General features: G+C 43.9%; 1 protein-coding gene across 1 annotated transcript; it reads left to right on the forward strand.

Moving 5' to 3' along the window:
- The first annotated feature begins 1,007 nt into the window (after window positions 1-1,007).
- Window positions 1,008-20,896, forward strand: GPRC5C (G protein-coupled receptor class C group 5 member C). Its single transcript, XM_075350688.1, has 5 exons — window positions 1,008-1,126; window positions 11,330-12,356; window positions 14,312-14,406; window positions 15,000-15,131; window positions 16,674-20,896. Exons 2-5 carry the CDS (start codon window positions 11,333-11,335, stop codon window positions 16,701-16,703), a joined length of 1,281 nt encoding a protein of 426 aa, XP_075206803.1. The 5' UTR covers window positions 1,008-1,126; window positions 11,330-11,332; the 3' UTR covers window positions 16,704-20,896.
- The last annotated feature ends 1,250 nt before the right edge of the window (window positions 20,897-22,146 follow it).

Raw genomic sequence — 22,146 nt, forward strand, 5'->3', positions numbered from 1 at the left:
AGCGCGGGGCGGTACACCTGCACCAGCAGATAAAAGAGGGTACAGTACCCTGTGACACCCTGACTAGTTCAGGGGCGTCACAGTACCACCACCTCTAACTAGAATGGGGTAATGGACAATCTGGTTTACTGACTGCTGGGACCACAACCCATTGCTAGCAAGGGTTTATAGATGGTCTGGTGTCCTGACTGCTTGGACTGCCACCCCTGGCTAGAATGGGGGCACATCCCCTCTAGTGTCCTGACTTATGGGATAGCCAACTATCCCTAGAATAGGGTCATTCACCCTGTGGTGTGGGATCCCACTGTAGGGATCCTCTACCTGTCCTTAGAATGGGACCACGCTCTGATGCCCCTTCCAGAAACCGCTCACCTATCCCTATAATGGAGCTGTGAGCTCACTGATGAGGAGCTGACTCCTGGGGCCCCTTCCTGAGAATATTTAGTCGGCATACCTAGCATGATTGTCATGGGGAAATCTTGGACCCCCATCTATCTCTAGAACAGAGGGGTCACAGTCGGGAGTGGTTACTGCAATAGCTCTGGGTCCACTTACTTGTAGGAATTAGTGGGATCCCAGTGGTTGGACGCAAGTCATAATATAGCCTTCCGTTATCCATTTCATTACCAGTCACCAAGGGATTTAAAGGCGTTGCCCATTTGTGCGCATATATATATATATATATATATATATATATATTTATATTTATAAATAAATGACTACTTATTCAGTGTTCCTCAGCCCCCAAAATTCTAATAAGTGGGCAGCTAACCTAGACAATCTCTAGAAGAAAAGTTAGTGCAAAGGGTTAATAAGCTTCTGAAACTTGTCCTGGGTGTATGCTGCTGGCCTTTTACTATGTGGGGTTAATGTCAGGGAGGAAGGAGTGGCTGTGTACCTGGAAGGTCCTGAGGGGAGTCATCATGATGTCACTCTGATGTCAGGAAGCTTGTGCAACCTCAGAAGGAGGAGTGAAGTGAGAGGAACCAGGATTAGACAGCAGTCCTGCAGCTGCAGGCAGCACAAGCCCTGTGTGCCCAGCAGAGGACAGCTCTCCTCCTCCAACTCTGGAATAAAGTCCTCCTTGTGCTCCACACCTGCAGGAGATCTCCCCCAAAAGTGACAGGTAAGAGCACTGTGTGCCCTGCAGCCATTCATTACAACTCTCCCATGGATTACAATGGGCTGCATAAAGTAACTTTTTTTTTTGTATGTTGTGCATTGTAACTCTGCTTGCTGGAGCACTATGGAGAATAGGTTAGACATGCATTTTTGTCAAACAATGACTATACTATGCGAGTCTCAACCAGTTGCAATATGTGGGAAGCAATGGGTAAATCATACCTGGTTTTTGCTCACGCTTCCGTAACCCAGGATCTCTATAGAGGAGTGGAAAGTATGCATTGGTAAGGAACGGGTTAATTATCCATGCAATTGGTCAGGAACTGGTTAATTATTTTTGGTAGTTTGTTGCCGACACTGTGCTTTTTTTCTTTTTTTTTAGGTGGGGGGTATTTTTGGCAGTAAAGGTATGACTTTTTGCGCGATCTATATAAGGTCCTTTAATCTGTTATATAAACTTTATATATTTCCGTTTCACCTTTACCAAAGGCCGAAAGATTTAAAAAAAAAAAAAATGCAGCAAAACTTTTTTTTTGCCTTGATAGCGGCAAACAAAACAAAAAAAACGGATGGGAACGCAGCCTTAAAGGGAAGGGATTTAAAGGAGCTGGATCTGGGCTACTTTCACACATCCGGTTTGAGCACTGCGGCTCAACCCGGCTGTGAAAACTATGCAACGGATGCGGCGAAAACACCGCATCCTTTGCATAAGTTTTTACATGCGGCCCGTCCGTTTTTTTCCAGTTGCGGCATGCTACTGAGCATGCGCAGTGGAAAAAACCGCATGCGGCGAGCGGATGCGTTTTTTTCCACATCGCGCCGCCTCCGGCCTCCATAGGTATGCATTGAAAAATGCGCCGCAGCGGCCGGATGCGGCGCGATGCGGAGTTTTTTTGCCGGAGCAAAAAACGTTGCAGGGAACGTTCGATCCGGCCGCGGCATCGGCTAAATCTGCCGCATGCGGCAAAAACCGAACCGAACGCAAGCCCCTGCGGCACAATACGGCACTAATGTAAGTCTATGCAAAAAAAAAACGCCACCGGCGTTACAAAAGCCGGTTGCGGTTTTTCTGCAGAACGCCGTATTGTGCCGCAGAGCAAAAATCCGGATGTGTGAAAGTAGCCTTATACAACTATTCGTTGTTTTCAAGACCTCTGCTTGTTTACGGCGTGTTAGAAAATCATTAAAAACAGGAACAGACCTTCTAGTGTTTTCTACAGTTGTTACTTTGTGTCCGCAATCCTCTTATCTATAGCACAAATCTCCCTCATGTGATGCCACAAGGTGTAAACAGGAAAGTTCCCATTCACTGACAGCCAGCAGAGCTCTTGCCGTTGATAACCGAGCATCACAGGTGGTATATTACAAAGGTGCAGAAAACATTTTTATTGTACTAATGCTTATTTTTTTTTTTTGTCACCTTACCGTAACATTGTGTTTTGACTCAAGACCCCCATTGAGTGAAACAGGGAAAGCTTAGATGTACAGTAGTTATTTATTTTTGTTCTTAGCAAACGATAGAGTTAAAAATACATTTTATGTTAGCCAATGAATTTGGGCAGTGGTCGTAGAGAAGGGGTAAAGCGGGCAATAGAGGTGTACTTGGAGGGCAGGCGGTATGTGTGTGTGTGGTGAAGAAAGGGTTAAGCAGGCAGTATATTCATATATGGGGAGAAGCAGGCAGTATAGTCAGATGTGGGGTTTGGAAAGGGTTAAACAGGCATCTTATATGGGGAATAAGCAGGCAATATAGTCAGATCTGTGGAGGGGAAAGGGTTAAGCCGGCAGTATATTCATATAGGGGGGATAAGCGTATAGTCAGATGTGTGGACTGTAAGGGGTTAAGCAGGCAGTATATTCATATATGGGGGATAATCAGGCAGTATAGTCAGATGTGTGGACTGTAAGGGGTTAAGCAGGCAGGTTCATTATGTAAATATAATGCCCTGGGAAGCACAGAGCTATAGTGTTTAGTACACATCCCATATTCCCAGCAGACCCATATACAAGCAAGCGAGGTCCGCTACCAGTGGAGAATTTTCCAGAGAGGTGGAATACGTATGCAGCCCGAATGTGGAGCGAGGCAGGACCTACACAAGGGAGGAGGGCAGGCAGCGGTGCCCACTCTGATACACATAGAAACAGGCCCGACTCATTTTATATGCAGACCCTTTGGGTGACCATCAAAGTGGGCCCTTCTTTCGTTTCCATTTTTCTCCTGGTTTCCAACAGCTATAACTTTGCTTTTGCTTTCCGGTGCTTATTTTTTTTGTGGCATGGGCTGTATATTTTATCATCACCACTATGGGGTCCATACGACTTTTTGATCTCTTTTTGGAGGTAAAGTTACCATAAAACAACGTTTCTGCTATTTTAATCTTTTTCACTATATGGGATAAAAATGATAACATTTTACTTGTTCGGAGAGTGACGCACTCAGCGATACCAAATTTTTTTTTGCTTTACTTGTTGGATGTTTCTTTTAATAATTTATATATATATATATATATATATATATATATATATATATATATATATATATATATATATTACATACATATTGTGAGACTCATGTCGGATTAGTGGATGAGGGCAGGTATATCTCACCCCGGTAGCGGTCCTATGTGACTTAGCCTGGTCAAGATCACCTGGCTACTAATGGATTAATGGGATGTGAAGGACTGATGTAAAAGGGAATCGGGGAAGTTGGGGGAGGGTCTCCATCTGGGCAACACAGTAAGGCCGGTTTCACACATCCGGCTTTTCGCCGGTTTGCCGGATCCGGCGCTCTCCCATACATACAGTACAGTGACAGCGCTGTAACTTCCGGGTCACATGCGCCGGTCACATGACAGCATGTGACCGGCGCTTGTTGCGCTGTCACTGTACTGTAGTCACTGTATGGGAGAGCGCCGGATCCGGCAAACCGGCGAAAAGCCGGATGTGTGAAACCGGCCTAAGCATGTCTGTGTAGGAGACACTTGTGAGTGGGAGCAGTGCTTGATGTCTGTATGGTTTAGCTGGAAGGGAGATGCCCTTCAGTTTGTAGTCAGGATATCACCGTGTATAGTTAGCGCCGGACAGGCAAGGATTTATTTTGTTGGTGTTTTTTCTTTTGTTTATGCTTCACTGCAATAAACCTGACCAAGTGTCAGTTACACCTTGAATACGGCTGTCTGCCTGAGGTGAATACGTGCCCTTTGAACCCAGCAAAGGCGATCCCGGAGCGTGTTATCACTATATATATATATATATATATATATATATATATATATATATATATATATATATATATATATATATATATATATATATAATGATTTCTCTCATGTCTGTTTTTAGATGCCAGCTTTCCTTCTTGATAAAGGGGGCCCTTTTCAATTTGGGGAGTCTATAAAAAGTACCGTAAAATAAAAACTTTGGTGACCTCTAAGTTTACTTGATCCTCGGTGGTGTTTTTGGTTGCGTTGTTTATAGTCAACAGGCTGCCCTTTGTCAACCTGTGCGTCCTACTAGTCTGAACATGGCCCTGGGCACCAGCTGATCATTTACAGGTTGGGTTGTGCTTGGGTGACCTCATAAGTGGGTATGATTAATAAAAAATGGTTGTCATCCAGCTTTATGGGACCTTGCTGGTCTATCAAACATTCTGGATTATCAGATCAGATTTAGAAAGTTTCTACCATCCTAAAATGTAATCCTACGCCGATGGAGTAAAGGAATATTATTTTGCTACGAAATTGGTATTTACAGGTAGTTCCATCTGCGCCATCTTTATTTTTTTTCTTGCTCCAACACAAAAACTGCTTACAAATCAACTACCGTTTTTCTTACACAGCTCCTGTGCAGACTAATGTGTTTCCTTGGTTTCAGAACACAAAAACAAAACATTTCTAGTCTGATACCTATGTTATCCCATTCTCTCAGGTTTTTCAGTAAGGGAGACTTGTAGCCTCTGCGACAGATTTTGAGGAGGGTGGTATAGGCCCTTAGATGGTGGATGATGTTTGCCCAAGGCCCATGGATATTAAATAAATAAATTTTTATTTTTATATAGCGCTAACATATTCCGCAGCGCTTTACATACATCAGGAACACTGTCCCCATTGGGGCTCACAATCTAAATTCCCTATTTGTATGTCTTTGGAGTGTGGGAGGAAACCCACGCAAACACGGGAAGAACATACAAACTCCTTGCAGATAGTGTCCTTGGTTGGATTCAAACCCAGGACCCCAGCGCTGCAAGACTGCAGTGCTAACCACTGAGCCACCGTGCCGCCCGGATCCTGTCATGGTCCCCTGGATCCACTGATGATCTGATGTATCTGGGGACTCTTCTTCTTCATTACATGGAGTGTTGATTAAAATAAGGAACCACTAATTAGTGTAAATTGGACCCCTGGTGGATTTAATAAGGATAAAAGGCTATGACCAGAGCAGTTTCATCCTCACAATTGTGTGTAAATTTTCCTTTGTGCACTAATTATATAGATAAACAATGGCAGCAGGCACTTTACTTTTCCCCCTCACATCCTTCCTGGTTTCTATGGCTTGTGCCAGTACTAATTACTGGTTGTCAGCAAATTAAACCTGTTTGCGTTTCCCACCGAACACGCTCAGTTACGGCCAGTTCCAGCCTGAGCCGCTGATCTTTTATGGCTTCCTCTAAAGGTCATTGTCTGCATCCTATCTGGCTTGAAAGTTTGGTGCCACTCCGTATAGCTGGTGGCATTTATGCTGATTTTTTCCAGACTTTGCAAGGAATCACCATCTACATCAATATCTATATAATTCCTGGTGCCACATACTTGTGTATGTTTGTTAACATTAATCTGTTTCTACAAAAGCTGGTACCAATCGGTATAACTGATACTGTATTAGAAGTTGTTACACAGATTTTTAAGGCTTCACCATCTACATCAATATCTACATCCTCCCAGTCTTTCATAGTCTAATGTGATATGTGCAAAAAATGTATCTCTTTCTTGGAAGCCTGGGTTCAAATTATTAAAATTACTATTACAGCTCTTGTAGTGGTTGTTACCCCCATTTTTCTGGACTTTCAAGGATTCACCATCTACATCAAAATCTACACCCTTCCTTTCTTTCAAAGTCCCTATATACATTGTTGATGTAAAAACATTGATCTGTTTCTGAGAAGCCTGGGTGCAAATTAGTAAAGTTACTATCACAGTAGTTGTAGTGCATGTTACATCAATTATTTACATGTCTCACCATCTGCATCAACACCTACATATTACTTAGCTTGAATAGTGTCACATATACGTGAACATTGATAGGATAGTTGGGTGTCAATCAGTATTTACAACTCTTGAGGAAGTGAATTCATTTTCTCCAGACTTCTCAAAGATTAACCATCTTCATCAATATCTACATCCTACCAGGCTTGAATGTTGCCACAAATGAGTATATGTGGGAATATTGATCTGTTTGTAGGAAAGCTGGGTGACAATAGTTGTATTTAAAACCCATATAGTGGTTGTTACCATGAAATTCTACACTCTCAAGGATTCAACAACTCCATTAATATCTACATCCTAACTGGCATGAATAGTGTCATACATTAATTGGAAAGTTGGGTGTCAATCAGTTTAGCAGCCGTTATAAGGACTGTGGAGGTTGTTAACTCATTTTCTCTAGCCTTCTAAAAATTCACCATCTCTATCAATATCTACATCCTGCCAGGCTTGAAGAAAGCCACAAACTTATATTGTAAAAAAGCTTAGGTGGTAATTAGAATAGCTGACATTAGAACTGTTATAAAGGTTGTTAGCCAAGTTATCTAGACTTCTCATGGAATTACCATCTCAATCAATATCTACATCTAATCTGTCCTGAATAGGGCTAAGTTCGCACTTCCGTTGTTTTGCATCAGTTACAATCCGTCTGCTTGAGGAATTACGGTATCCTGGAAAATATTTAGCAGGAATCCGTTTTTTTTCCCCATAGGCTTCTATTATCGACGGATTATGACTGATGGCCTTGCGTTGCATCCGCCGTGTGACAGATCAGTCGTTTACTGACTAACCGTCAGGCGGGAGCAACACTCAATGTAACGTTTTTTTGGAGCTGCAAAAAAATGCACTCCGCAGGTGTCCGTCGCAATCCGTCAAGACCTATAATGTATGTCTATGGTGCTGGATTCCGCCGTAATCCGTCACACGACGGAATCCAGTGCTAGATTCAGTCATGCTCTACTGAGCATGCCCAGCATGTTTGGCACACCCATTGGGCTGTCCCGAACACAAACGGATCACGACGGATCCGTAAAAAAAAAACGGATGAAACTGACGCAACGGATCAGTTTTTTCACAGGATTGTGAACAGAATACTGTGAAATAACACTTCTGTTGCATCAGGTGAGATCGACGGACCTGATAAATTTAAAACAACGGAAGTGTGAACTTAGGCTAACATGTATATACCAAAATTCTTGACTTTTCATGGATTCACCATCCACATGATCTACTTCTAACCATGTCTCAGTAGTGCAGCCTCAAAGTAATCTCAATACTGCATTGCATATATATATTAGTACTGATTTTATGGGCCAAATCAAGCAGGAAGCAACAGGCAACCACTGAGTGCGAGCTAAAACCAGTTGTTTGGTGAAATGGCAGCTGGTATGTACTGGGCAAAAGTGCTGTAATTCAATCACTTTGCCCACAGGGTATCAACTGCACTTTACATTTTCCAATTACAATCTCATAATCCATCAGAACAGATTCAATGATCACAAAGTTTTTACTTCAGTCACTTTTTATAAAAATTAATCAGAACAACCTTAGTTTGTTTCGGAGGTTGGGGAAGAGGTGTTCACTGACAAAGGAGCAGATACAGGTATGAAAACGTAGACTCTATCTTTTAGACTATAAAGTTGCCCCCCTCCCTTTTTAAAGCAGCATTTCCCCTTTAAAGAGGACCTATCACTGGCCATAAATGTATTTTTTTTTTAACCTGGAGAAAATTCCACTGTTCCACTGAATCCGTCGTTGTTTTTGGTATCATATTGTGACTCTCCATTCTGGAGATATAGCCCCTTCTTCTCTGTATGTAATGTATATCTAGTTTTTTAAAGCCAACTGGGTGTGGTCCTCAAGAAAATTCAAATAAACAACTGATGACCACGCTCACTATAAGAATAGATTTATATAAAGGGAACAGAGGGGCGCAGGAAGAAAAGACAAGCAACGCCGGAATCGGAACAGTGGCATATATACCAGGCGGAGAAATGTAAATTTTATGACTAAATAAAACCACTAATAATATATTATATCTCTATATAGACACACACACACACACACACACACACACACACACACACACACACACACACACACACACACACACACACACACACACACACACACACACACTGATAAGTGTATATATATATCTATAGTGTGTGTGTGTTTATATATTTATATATATATATATATATATATATATATATATATATATATATATATATATATATATATATAAAATAAATTGTTATTGCCTCCTATTTTGGCCTTTGCACACATGGTCAGAGGGCAGGGCAAGAGCAGAATGGCATCTGTGCCAGGGGCTGCATAATTCTGTTGGACGTGACCCAATTAAGGCAGGTGTGAATACAAGGCAGGTGGAGCTGTAATCTAAAAGCATCGCCTGTGATAAAATCTTTCTCCTAGGTAACAGCTTGCAATAAACACGACTATGACAAATGCCCAATCATTATACGCTCGCCTAGCTACCTGAACGACGGATATATAATGGGTTCTCCAGGGACACTTTTCCTTTAAATTTTGCCCCAATGTAAGACTCTACCAGGAGTCATCTGCCTGACTTTTGCCAGTGTTTTATTGTTGCGTTTTCATTCTATTCAATTTGATTGGGCGTTTTTAAACTAGATTAGAAAAATAGAAATGTGGGGCGGGACTTAAAGGGGAACGCCACTAAAAAAAATGTAACTAGCAATTAGTAGCATATTAATTGAATTCTTTAATAAATGACACCTGTAAACTCAGAGCTAGATGGGTAGATTCCTAAGCATCATGGCACTATGTACCTTGGTGACCACCTGGACCTCCATGTTTTTTATAGACTAGTTTGAAAAACTTCTAGTGGTTCTTCCAGCCTTTGCGCAGACCTTTTTAGTTTGATATATTTTAAGACATCACTGATCTGGAGATGAGCAGTAGATGACATCATTGTTGGAGGTGTGTGATGTCATCTTGGGGGTGTGGTTAATTGTCTGAGTGTGTTTACGGCTGACACAGAACAAAGTGATTTTCCTGCATTCTAATGCACACAATATTTTGAAGGTGACAATGCCTTGAGTTTTCCCATCCTTCTATATTCCGGGAAGCTGTTACGTCTTCTCTCTTCCCTTTCTCCTGAGTGGTGTTTCCTTGCACATACCACAAGCGACTGCTTGCATTACATGACCCCTTTTGCTGTTTCCTGAAATATTCAGGAAAACACTTTTGCAACTCTATCCACAATATTCCCAGAATTATTGTATTAGTGATTGTATAGGAGGCTATAAGAGAAGTTACTAAGAAAATACTCAAAATATGGATGGAATTCGGTACCAGGGCAGAAGAGGAAGGGGCACCAAATAATTAGAAACAAGTCAATCCATTTGACGAAATTTATTCCGATCAGTCTGAGCTTTGGCAACTGCCTCGGCATATATCAAAATTCTGGGTTGCCCCCAGTCCCACAATTTCAGGGGTTGACCTAAATTTTTGGAAACGGTCTTGGCAAATCCTAGGGTCAAAAGGGGGTAAAGTTTCTGAAAACCCCCTCCCAAAAGAAGGTGGTCCTAATCAGGTTGGCCATTTTACCTTCGGTCTTATGTGGGGCTTACAATGATGATTGGAGATTTAGAAGGTGGAGATGGGTCCACTTCGTTGACCTCTGGGATGACTATTTTCCCAACTCTGAGGCAGTAGGCCCAAACATAATGGCAAAGACTCCCCCATTACTCAGATTTATAGATTTTGTCAGGTTGCAGGAGTGTGAGAAACTTGATGGTCAAGGAATCCCCACCTAGACCAACAGAAATCCTAGTGACAAGTAATGTGCAAAATGGTCTCAACTAAGTGGGTTTCCCATCCCTACATGAGTTTTAGGTGCTCATTTATTTACCACTCACTTCGGGCCTACCAACTACCTCCCCTAAAGGCGGAACTTTCAAGTAGCAATCAAACTAGCCAAATGGTTGTCGCAGCCCCACCGATGTTACTAGCCTGACTTAAAGGAATTGTCCACTTTAGGCAAATCTTTTGTAAAATGTCCTTATGAGACCCCCGTGTCAGCAAAAGGACTGGTCAACATTTTGGAGCACTGTTGGCTATATTTAACCCATTGATTTCCATGCTTTGTGTGTACGTTAAGCTCTTTACTAACTTCGTTATTGTGTATGTTCTTAGTTACAGATTTGTTGACCAACCTCAGTAATGTGCAGTCATGTGTTACAGTGTCGGCCACGAGAAGCCTTGTCACACCCGGACGACAACCATTGAAAAGCTCTAGAGATTTAAAGGGTTACTTTTTACATGAGCGAAGTGTGACTGCCAGATGGGGAACAATATGTTTACAATCATCAGCGTGTGATACTGGTGGATGTTGTGTGAACAGTCTGTTATCTTGATGGAAACATAAGTCATCTGTTCCTGTCAGTTCCACTGAAACTTATTGTTGTCGTCTAGTGACGGACTACAAGGCCCAGCATTATGCTCTAAGTTGCACAAGGCTCTGCAGATGTGATGCAACCCCATAAAATTGTGTAGGTGTCAAAAGTAGCTTATGTTAATGTGCCTCAAAGTGGGTATTTTTGAAAGGATCAGGTTGGATAATACTAAAAGTGCCCCTTCAGGTTATCATTAGACTACTAGAGGGTAACCTCACAGAATTGCAATTTCTGACATTTCCTAGTCGTGATCTTTAAAGATAAAGCCCCGATTTCTAATTAAATAGAAAAGTATGGCTGTCTTATTGCAGAAATAGCGCCACACCTGACCATAGGTTGTATCTGGTACTGCACTTCAGCTCCATTGAAATGCATTGAGCTAAACTGCAATACAAGACACAACCTGGAGTCAGATGTGGTGGTGTTTTTGAAATATTTTCTAATGAAATGTTCATGATGGTATATTGCGACATATTTCTTCTTTTTAACTTTTTTATTTCTTTTTAGAAAATGGCCTTTCTTGACAGTTTCCGAAGCATCTTGGCATCTACGTGGCTTTTGTCCATTTTCTCTAATATGGCCAAGGCTCAAACCGTGCCTACGGGCTGTGGAGATGGATTGAACTGGATCTACTATAACTTATGTGACCTGTCAGCAGCGTGGGGTATTGTCCTACAAGCCATAACCAGTGCGGGCATTGTGTCTTCCTTCATCCTTACCATCGTCTTGGTAGCCAGCACCCCCTTCATTCAGGACAAGAGGAAGAAGAGCATGGTGGGAACTCAAGTATTTTTCCTTATTGGCACTATTGGACTTTTTTGTCTTGTGTTTGACATGGTGGTCCAGAAAGATTTCTCCACTTGTGCATCTCGGAGGTTCCTCTTTGGACTCTTCTTTGCTATCTGCTTCTCCTGTTTATGGGTCCATGCGGGGAATCTCAACTACTTGGTAAGGAAAAACACCGGGCCAAATGGTTGGTGGATTTTTGGCATAGCCGTTGCCCTCTGGCTGGTAGAAGTGATTATCAACACGGAGTGGCTGATTATCACCATCGTACGGACAAACAGTACTGTGCAAAACCCATGCGCCATAGAAAACCAGGACTTTGTCATGGCGTTGATCTACGTCATGTTCCTCATTATTGCTGGATTTTTTACCGCCTGGCCAGCTTTGTGTGGACGATATGGTCACTGGAAGAAGCATGCGGTCTTCATTATAATAACACTTTTCCTATCTGCTTGCATTTGGATTGTGTGGATTGTCATGTATGTCTACGGAAATTCTCGTGTTGGAAAGCCGAAATATTGGGATGACCCAACATTGGCCATTGCTCTGGTATCAAACGCCTGGGCCTTTGTGTTCCTCTATATCATCCCTGAGATTTCACAATTAACCAAGCCAAGTCTAGAGCAGACCTTTGAAGAAGACCTTTACCCTTCAAGAGGGGTTGGTTACGAAACTATTCTCAAAGAACAAACCTCCCAGAGCATGTATGTGGAAAATAAAGCATTCTCTATGGACGAGCCACAAGCTGGTGAGCACCTATGGTTAAATTCCAGTAGTATAGATGACAGCCCCACATCAGTGGTCAGGTGGGGTGGAGAGGTTTTAATTCCACCACTCCTAAGTCTGTGGGAGCTAAAGGTTATCTATATCTTCTCATATGTCCGAGTTACATCCCATAACATTTTTTTGCTGGGCACCCACATGGAATGGGAGGGAAACCATCTCGTAGGCCTAGAAAGCCTCCACCATCTTGTAGGCTTAAAAAAACATTTACCACTCTATAGATGTAAAGAACCTTTTAAAGGGGTTGTCCATTGAAAACAAGTAATCATTTTTCCACAGAATAGGTGATAACTTGTTGTTTCTGGGGTTCCGCAGAGTGGGGCTCTTTTATCCTTATTGGAATGGAGTGGGAGTGAGCATGCTGGACTGCCACTCTATTTATTTCTTATGGGGCTGCCGAGCGATGTTTTTTACATTCGCTCCTTAGAGAATGAATAGGGCAGCTTTCAGACATCCAACCATTTTGTAACTGGATATAAATTCCTTGTTTTTCCATTAAGACCCCACCGATCGGTAAGTTATCACCTATTTAAGTTGACTTGTTTTCACCAGACAATCCCATTTATTTAATTGCTTCCAACACCAAGACCTTTAAGGGCCTCTACAGCTTTGCAGTCTTAAAGGGGTGGTTCACCCGTATTTTTTATTGTCTAGATCGATATTATATTGAGAAACAATGTTTCTCTCAAATACCTTAAGTTGGCAATACTGCCTGTGAGAGGCGCTATTGCAGACCGCTTGTTCCCCGCTCCGTGACCTCGGGCATCCGGTGACGTCACATCAAGTTCCTGACACCACGGCCGCAGTGTCCGTGAGTGATGGGCTGTGGGCAGTGTTTCACCGCTCGTCATAGCCCATCAGCTCCCTCCTCCCTCACGGCAGAGCGCTGCAAGCAGGAGACACGCTGAGCTGTGACAAGTGGTGAAACACCGCCTACAGCTCAGTGAGTCAGGAAGACTGAGGCCGGCCGCAGGGATGTGACGTGTCCGGAACTTGACGTGACGTCACCGGATCCCCAAGGTCACGGAGCCCGAGGCTCACGGAGCGGGGAACAGCGGTCTGCAATAGCGCCTCTCACAGGAAGTATTGCCAACATAAGCTATTTGAGAGAAACATTTTCTCAATATAATATCGATCTAGACAATAAAAAATGTGGGTGAACCACCCTTTTAAAACCCCTGTATCACCCTGTTGACGTAAGGAGCCCCCTAGGGACAAATAGGTTGCTTAGCAGTATTCTAGGCAATGCATGGTCACGTGAGTGGCCAACTGTCCATCCAGAGGGGGCACCTCAGAGCCCCATTTTCAGGATCGGTGGGGCCCCCAGTGGTAGAACCCTCAGAGATCAGCAAGTTGCCATCTATCCTGTGCAAGGTTAGGACAAACCCTTCCTGACATGTGATGTGCTTGTGTATGGAATGGGCTCAGGAGGGGAGACCATTCCATACCTGGCGGATGCCGGCTATGCTACACACTTGTCACCTGATTCTTCTGATCGCTGCTGTTTAATCCCTTACACGTCACTGTCAATCTTTTTGTATTCTTTTGTGCCTGCGTCCCCGTGACAACACTTTTTACCCTAGAATACTGTCAGTTTTGTGTTACATTAGACCGAAGATCTATATAAAGCCAAATTTTAGTACCCTAGTGTCCTGGCAGCCCAGTGGGATGTTGGCCACTCTTGGCAACCAGATATTTTATTTTTCCTTTAATTTACCAGTCCTAAAAAAAAAAATACTGCGTACTGTCATGAAACTGTAGAGCTGCCACAGTACAGAGTCAGGAAGTGTTGTCATAGGGGCACATGTACAGCAGCAGATATAGTAAATTGTACATTTTTGCGTCTCTCCTAGTATATAGCTCTAATGCACTCAGTTTTCTAGCAAGCCTGAACTCCTATCTGTGTTTTTCTATTCCCAGCCAAGCGGCCCGTGTCTCCATACAGTGGGTACAATGGACAGATCAGGAGCAGCGTATACCAGCCCACGGAGATGGCACTAATGAATAAAAATACGGTAAGTGCCAAGTGCGAGCCTGCGGCTGCCCAGGGGCTCCTTCACCCAGATAGCAGCTACACTGGAGCTATTCATAGTATCCCGGGTACTCATCCAAAACAGACACTGCTTCTTAAAGTCATACCATGCAATTTAAAGGGGCTGTAACCCGAGTCGTTCCGGACTTCTTGTTGGCTAGTTTCCAAGAAAGTGGTATAGAAGCAGCGGTTGTGTGCGCTGCCTTCATCCCGTAAACCATGCCCATAGCAGACCTCTGCATGCACGTAGTACTTGGCTATATACATCCAGTAAAGGGGGAAATCACTACCTTTAAAAAGTAGCATAGTATGCAATGTCTCCAGTTTTGGGTTTTTTTTCAGCATTTCCCAAATTTTATGTTAGAATACTGATTTTCAGCCTCAATTTTTCTGAACTGGGCAAGCTCTGTCCAAATCTCACAAGCCGAAAATGTTAATAGGGGCCAGGAGGTGCATTGGCTCTCTATATGGTCAGGCTATGGCATGGGGCCAGTTAAATGCCATTTTTCTATTAATTAACTGATAAGCTTCTGCCAGACAACTTGTGCTTTACATCTCCTTTCTTTTTTGCCACAGACAGAACTTCCATATGATGTAATCATTCCCAGAGCTACTGCCAACACTCATCCTGCGGCCAGTGGAAACTCCACACTGAGAGCCGAGGACGCATTTGCTGCACAGAACCGGCCCACCACAAATAACGGACAGGTAACTATCCATTCCAGTGATCTGTACATGCATTACTTATGTCCTACCAATCCTGAGATGAGATACATTCTGTATTATACTCCAGAGCTGCACTCACTATTCTGCTGGTGCAGTCACTGTGTACATACATTACATTACTTGTCCTGTACTGATCCTGAGTTACATCCTGTATTATACTCCAGAGCTGCACTCACTATTCTGCTGGTGCAATCACTGTGTACATACATTACATTACTTGTCCTGTACTGATCCTGAGTTACATCCTGTATTATACCCCAGAGCTGCACTCACTATTCTGCTGGTGGAGTCACTGTGTACATACATTACATTACTTATCCTGTACTGATCCTGATTTACACCTTGTATTATACTCCAGAGCTGTTCTGCTGTTCTGTTGGTGGATTCACTGTGTACATACATTACTTATCCTGTACTGATCCTGATTTACACCTTGTATTATACTCCAGAGCTGCACTCGCTGTTCTGTTGGTGGATTCACTGTGTACATACATTACATTACTTGTCCTGTACTGATCCTGAGTTACATCCTGTATTATACTGCAGAGCTGCACTCACTATTCTGCTGGTGCAGTCACTGTGTACACACATTTCATTACTTGTCCTGTACTGATCCTCAGTTACATCCTGTATTATACTGCAGAGCTGCACTCACTATTCTGCTGGTGCAGTCACTGTGTACATACATTACATTACTGATCCTATACTGATCCTGATTTACACCTTGTATTATACTCCAGAGCTGCACTCACTATTCTGCTGGTGGAGTCACTGTGTACATACATTACATTACTGATCCTATACTGATCCTGATTTACACCTTGTATTATACTCCAGAGCTGTTCTGCTGTTCTGTTGGTGGAGTCACTGTACATACATTACATTATTTATCCTGTACTGATCCTGAGTTACATCCTGTATTATACTCCAGAGCTGTACTCACTATTCTGCTGGTGCAGTCACTGTACATACATTACATTATTTATCCTGTACTGATCCTGAGTTACATCCTGTATTATACTCCAGAGCTGTACTCACTATTCTGCTGGTGCAGTCACTGTACATACATTACATTATTTATCCTGTACTGATCCTGAGTTACATCCTGTATTATACTCCAGAGCTGTACTCACTATTCTGCTGGTGCAGTCACTGTACATACATTACATTATTTATCCTGTACTGATCCTGAGTTACATCCTGTATTATACTCCAGAGCTGTACTCACTATTCTGCTGGTGCAGTCACTGTACATACATTACATTATTTATCCTGTACTGATCCTGAGTTACATCCTGTATTATACTCCAGAGCTGTTCTGCTGTTCTGTTGGTGCAGTCACTGTGTACATACATTACTTGTCCTGTACTGATCCTGAGTTACATCCTGTATTATACTCCAGAGCTGCACTCGCTATTCTGCTGGTGCAGTCACTGTGAACATACATTACTTTACTGATCCTGAGTTGCATCATAAAGTGTCTCGCAATTCTGAAGCAAGACTGAATTTTTTTTTCTATTTTAGGCAAATTCTTCCCCCTACAGTCAGTGGTGAGGTCCACGTTCTGCAGCATCCGGAGCTGGAATCCCCTTCCTGCCTTCATGTACCATCCAGTATAGTGACTAAAGAGGAGAATTGTCACACTGCTGACACCTGCACCATTATGGGTCGAAAGCATCATTTCGGAAATTATTTTAAGGGAAAGTGGGGGTTAAAGGTCATTTCAAGGTCAAATTTATCAATTACAGGTGAACGTGGCGTTACATAACACAACCACGTGCAGTTCAATGCTTTATTTGCACAGTCCATTTGAAGATTCATCACAAACGGCCATTTTTTGCTCAGGTCACAATGATGTCACTAGTATCCTAGTGTATTGATAGACTCAATTTTTCATATTGGCAAAATGGCTGCTTCTATTGGTACTATGTGAGTGGATAGTTTAATGCAGTGCTCTCCATCCTGTGGCTCTCCAGTTGTTGTAAAAGTAAAACTCCCAGCATGGTCTGACAATTGATCATTATCATACTTGTGTATCCAAGAAACATAATGTGCTCCCAGAAACTTACTGTGCCGTCATATGTGCCCCCAGAGATTTACAGTACCACGTGTCTCCGGAGGCGTCGCGTTCCGTCACATGTGTCCTCCGGAGGCGTCGCGTTCCGCCACATGTGTCCCCCGGAGGCGTCGCGTTCCGCCACATGTGTCCTCCGGCGGCGTCGCGTTCCGCCACGTGTGTCGTCCGGAGGCGTCGCGTTCCGCCACGTGTGTCGTCCGGAGGCGTCGCGTTCCGCCACGTGTGTCGTCCGGAGGCGTCGCGTTCCGCCACGTGTGTCGTCCGGAGGCGTCGCGTTCCGCCACGTGTGTCGTCCGGAGGTTTAATGTCCCATGTGCCCCCTGAAATGCGATGCAATGCACCATAAAAATCCACAACACAGACCAGGACCCAAAATTTTCTACATAATGACCAAGCTCTGTAAATTTACGGGACTTGTCCTGGACTTTAACCCCACTCTGTTGTAAATTTACATTACAGGGTTAAAGCTCCTGCAATCTAGCAACAGCAAGTCCTGTCCTCAGCTGTCAGACATAGCCGTAGACCCTAGGGAGAAGACAGAAGTGTTTTATTACCGTTTCTGTCTTGTCCATTCAGGCTACATAGCGCTCAGTAAGCACTATGCAGCAAACAGAAGCATCAACGTTACTGATGCATTTGTAGGACCTGGCGATCACATGATCACCAGGTCTCTGACAGCATAGCAGAGGTGCAGGATCTTAACAGACCCAGATCAGTGACACCTGGCACAGCAGGGTGCTGCCCCCCCCCCCCCCCAGTATGTTTGTACTTCGCATGTTTGCCTTGGAAAATGCAGGATTTTACTGCCCCAGCAAAGTGAATGAGGTATCTGAAATCTCAGACACACATGTTTTTTTCTTGCAGATTTAGGCTCTGTGCCCACGTGTGCGTATTGTATGCAGTTACGCTGCGTTCTGCACCGCAGCGTAACTGCATGCGTCCTGCGTCCCCAGCACAATCTATGAAGATTGTGCATTATCCGTGCGCACGTTGCGTATTAGAACGCAGCGATTTGCATGCTGCCAAATCGCTGCGTTCTAAAAAGCAACATGTCACTTCTTTCATGCGCTTTGGATGCAGCCCCCGCTCTGTCTATGGGAGGGGCTGTATTCCGAGCGCATGAAATCGGCTTTTCACTACGGACTCTTTCTGCAGCGATTTGAAGTGCACGTGTGCTGTTCAAATCGCTGCCGAAATTTCTGCAGGGACAGAACGCTACGTGCGCACAGAGCCTTAATGCAGTTTCATTTGTGCAGCATGTCAATTATCTCAGCGTTTTTCACCCATTCTAATGATTAAATAAAAAACACAACAAAAACTCCTATGGATGCCACGATAATTACAGTGGGGAAAAAGCAAGAATAAAAGAAAATAAATGTTCCCAAAGATATTTTATGTTCGGGGGGTGGGGCAAATTAAAAAAAAAATAAAATAAAATAAATCCTCTGCAAAAAATACAAATAAAGTCCCCAGAATAAAAAAAATCAAAGAAAACCCTTTTCTTTTTAATTTTATAAATAATTTTATTACATAACGGTAGCAAACAAAGGCTACACATTTTAGTTATTCCAAACCTCTCCCAACTTTGAAAGATAAGAATGAGGAACACAAACTACATATACTCAGTCCTTTATTGAGGCCTAACATTGTTCCCACACAGTATGGTACCATCTTCATGGCCCCCACAGTGACCCCCACATAGTATGATGCCCTCACAGCCCCCCTCCACACAGTATTTTTGTTTTCACAGCTCCAACACACAGTATGATGCGCCCATAACCCACTAACCATCATGTTGCCCACACAGTGTACACAAAGCTCAGCTATGTCGGCGCACAGTCGCGGTTCAGCTATGTCGGCGCACAGTCGCGGTTCAGCTATGTCGGCGCACAGTCGCGGTTCAGCTATGTCGGCGCACAGTCGCGGTTCAGCTATGTCGGCGCACAGTCGCGGTTCAGCTATGTCGGCGCACAGTCGCGGTTCAGCTATGTCGGCGCACAGTCGCGGTTCAGCTATGTCGGCGCACAGTCGCGGTTCAGCTATGTCGGCGCACAGTCGCGGTTCAGCTATGTCGGCGCACAGTCGCGGTTCAGCTATGTCGGCGCACAGTCGCGGTTCAGCTATGTCGGCGCACAGTCGCGGTTCAGCTATGTCGGCGCACAGTCGCGGTTCAGCTATGTCGGCGCACAGTCGCGGTTCAGCTATGTCGGCGCACAGTCGCGGTTCAGCTATGTCGGCGCACAGTCGCGGTTCAGCTATGTCGGCGCACAGTCGCGGTTCAGCTATGTCGGCGCACAGTCGCGGTTCAGCTATGTCGGCGCACAGTCGCGGTTCAGCTATGTCGGCGCACAGTCGCGGTTCAGCTATGTCGGCGCACAGTCGCGGTTCAGCTATGTCGGCGCACAGCCGCGGTTCAGCTATGTCGGCGCACAGCCGCGGTTCAGCTATGTCGGCGCACAGCCGCGGTTCAGCTATGTCGGCGCACAGCCGCGGTTCAGCTATGTCGGCGCACAGCCGCGGTTCAGCTACGTCGGCGCACAGCCGCGGTTCAGCTACGTCGGCGCACAGCCGCGGTTCAGCTACGTTGGCGCACAGCCGCGGTTCAGCTACGTTGGCGCACAGTTGCGGTTCAGCTACATTGGCGCACAGTCGCGGTTCAGCTACGTCGGCGCACAAAGCTCAGTTACAGGAACAATGGCAGCTTATGCGCTCTTAATGATCTATTACAGTTTTTGTTCAGTGCACACCTGAAGCGGGGTGGGCCAGTGTAAACAGGCTATTAAGCAACCACTGATCGGGAAATATGTTATAAATGCGTAGTGTAAACGCACCCCTACTGCTTATCACTCCCAGGTGCCCTTCACCTCAGATTGGCATCGACACCCTATCTGCGGAGTTGCCTGGAGATGAAGATGACCGAATAGACCGAAACCTGCACTTGAGACTACATTGTTAAGCCTCAACTGGGAGTTGTAGTCTCACAACACCTATAGAGCTTCAGATTGGAGACCATCCATTTCAACAGGCCTCATGTATCAGGACTGCTAGAGGTCTTGTTGCTCCTAGCAACCAGAGTTGGCTTTAATTAAACTGCACTGGAAAATGGCGGTCACTAATTGGTTGTTATGGACAACAAGAAGACTTTTTCCTCGCTAGCCCTCTTGGTTCAAGAGGCCTAGTACTTTTTTCAGCCCTGTGGCAATAACTGCTGCCGATATATACCAGTGCCTTAAAACAACTGAAAGTCTGTTTATTTCACTGTGTATTTCTGGAGCAGATATGGAGAGGTGGGGGGAGGGGGAGGGGATCTTAATTTTTTTTTTTTTAATGTATATTTTACTTACCTGATGTTCTGTATAGAGTGTTATTTTTACACTTTTGTTTTGCGTATGAAAGTGATAACTGAATGGATGTTGGTGTGAGTGTTTCCGCTATGGGGTCAATCACGTGATGATCAGTCACCGCCGCGTTTGTGCCGGTTCCTTCAAGAGCGACGATATAATGCTAAAATCACCGAAGGGAAAAAAAAACAAACACAACAACTGACTTCTTGTGGCTTCATAGCTGAGATTGTTTCCGTTTAATTTGAGAAAAAGAAAAAAAAAGTGAATATTTAAATTAAATTTGTTGTTATATTGTAATTATTTGTGAATAAATTGAACAAAAAATGCTTTGGGCTGAATTTTAATTTTTCAGATTTCTTTTTTTTTTTTTTTTTTTTATTCTGTAGGATTTCATTATATCATTCTCAATCCTTAGCGTACAGTCAAACTGCGAAAAATGTGTATTAATGTGTGTCTTCTATGCTGCTGTAGAGAGGTGCAGGGCGGGAGTCGTGGGCGAGGGAATGACTCTGGATGTCCCAACACGTTACATGAAATACACAGTCCTGGCAGGGTGTGTACGCTTTTGTCGTGCGGGCTATGAACCTGTGCAGGCCAGGACCAGGATGACCACTCGTACCCACAAGAAGACCACCAGTTCTTTTCAAACAACACTTTACTCGACATTTCATTCTTTGCAACTACTTCACACTCCAGATACCGGGCACATATCTTCCAGCACGTTATTGTTTTACAAGGCATGTTCGGACAGTCTAAGTTCCCATTGAGTTGCTCCTGATCTTACTGGTCCTGTGAGTTCCAGCACAATCCAGCCCATCGTTCCAGCACAGTTTGTGACTGTAATTTTCCCTTCCTGCAGTCCCATGTCCAGTCTCTTTAAGGGTCCCATCATAACCAGAGTAAAGATTAGTGCTCCTGGGCGTCTTTAGGGAAACCACTTGGGTGATCCACTGTTCACACAACAGTTGAAATTAACATGGTTCCTTGATGGTTTCTGAAGTTTTGTCCTCTGGCTCCTATTGTCGGGGGTCTCTCCGTTCAAGGATCAGTCTCTCATTTCAACGTTGTCCACACTCCATATCTGCCAACACTCGAGGTTCATGCGATCTTGCATTTGGTCTTTCTTCTCTTTTGTTGCCACACACCACCCACTATATGTTACCTTCATGACTGACTGCATATACGTCCATGATTTTTGCTCACTAAGTCTTCACCTAATTCTCCCGAATGAACCATCATGTTCCCTTTCACTTAACCACTCCCATGATGGGCTGGTCCCAACGCTTATCTATTGCTGACCCTACAGTCTCACAACTTCCTACACAACTGCTATGCCATACATTACCACATACATTACTTACTATACATTACACCTTATACTCTACACATCATTACTAACACTTATCCCACTACATCACAAGGCAATACAAATTAAATGACACAATATATACAAGAGGCATTGCACACATTACAAGAAAATAACAGGATTGGTGTCTTTAGGGGTGGGAACGTGACAGCTATAGTACACTGTGCTATGATCACTTGGTGTTACAGGTCTAAAGACTAAAGGGTGCTT

This window comes from Anomaloglossus baeobatrachus, chromosome 5 (assembly GCF_048569485.1).
Source record: "Anomaloglossus baeobatrachus isolate aAnoBae1 chromosome 5, aAnoBae1.hap1, whole genome shotgun sequence".
In the NCBI taxonomy this organism is placed as follows: domain Eukaryota; kingdom Metazoa; phylum Chordata; class Amphibia; order Anura; family Aromobatidae; genus Anomaloglossus; species Anomaloglossus baeobatrachus.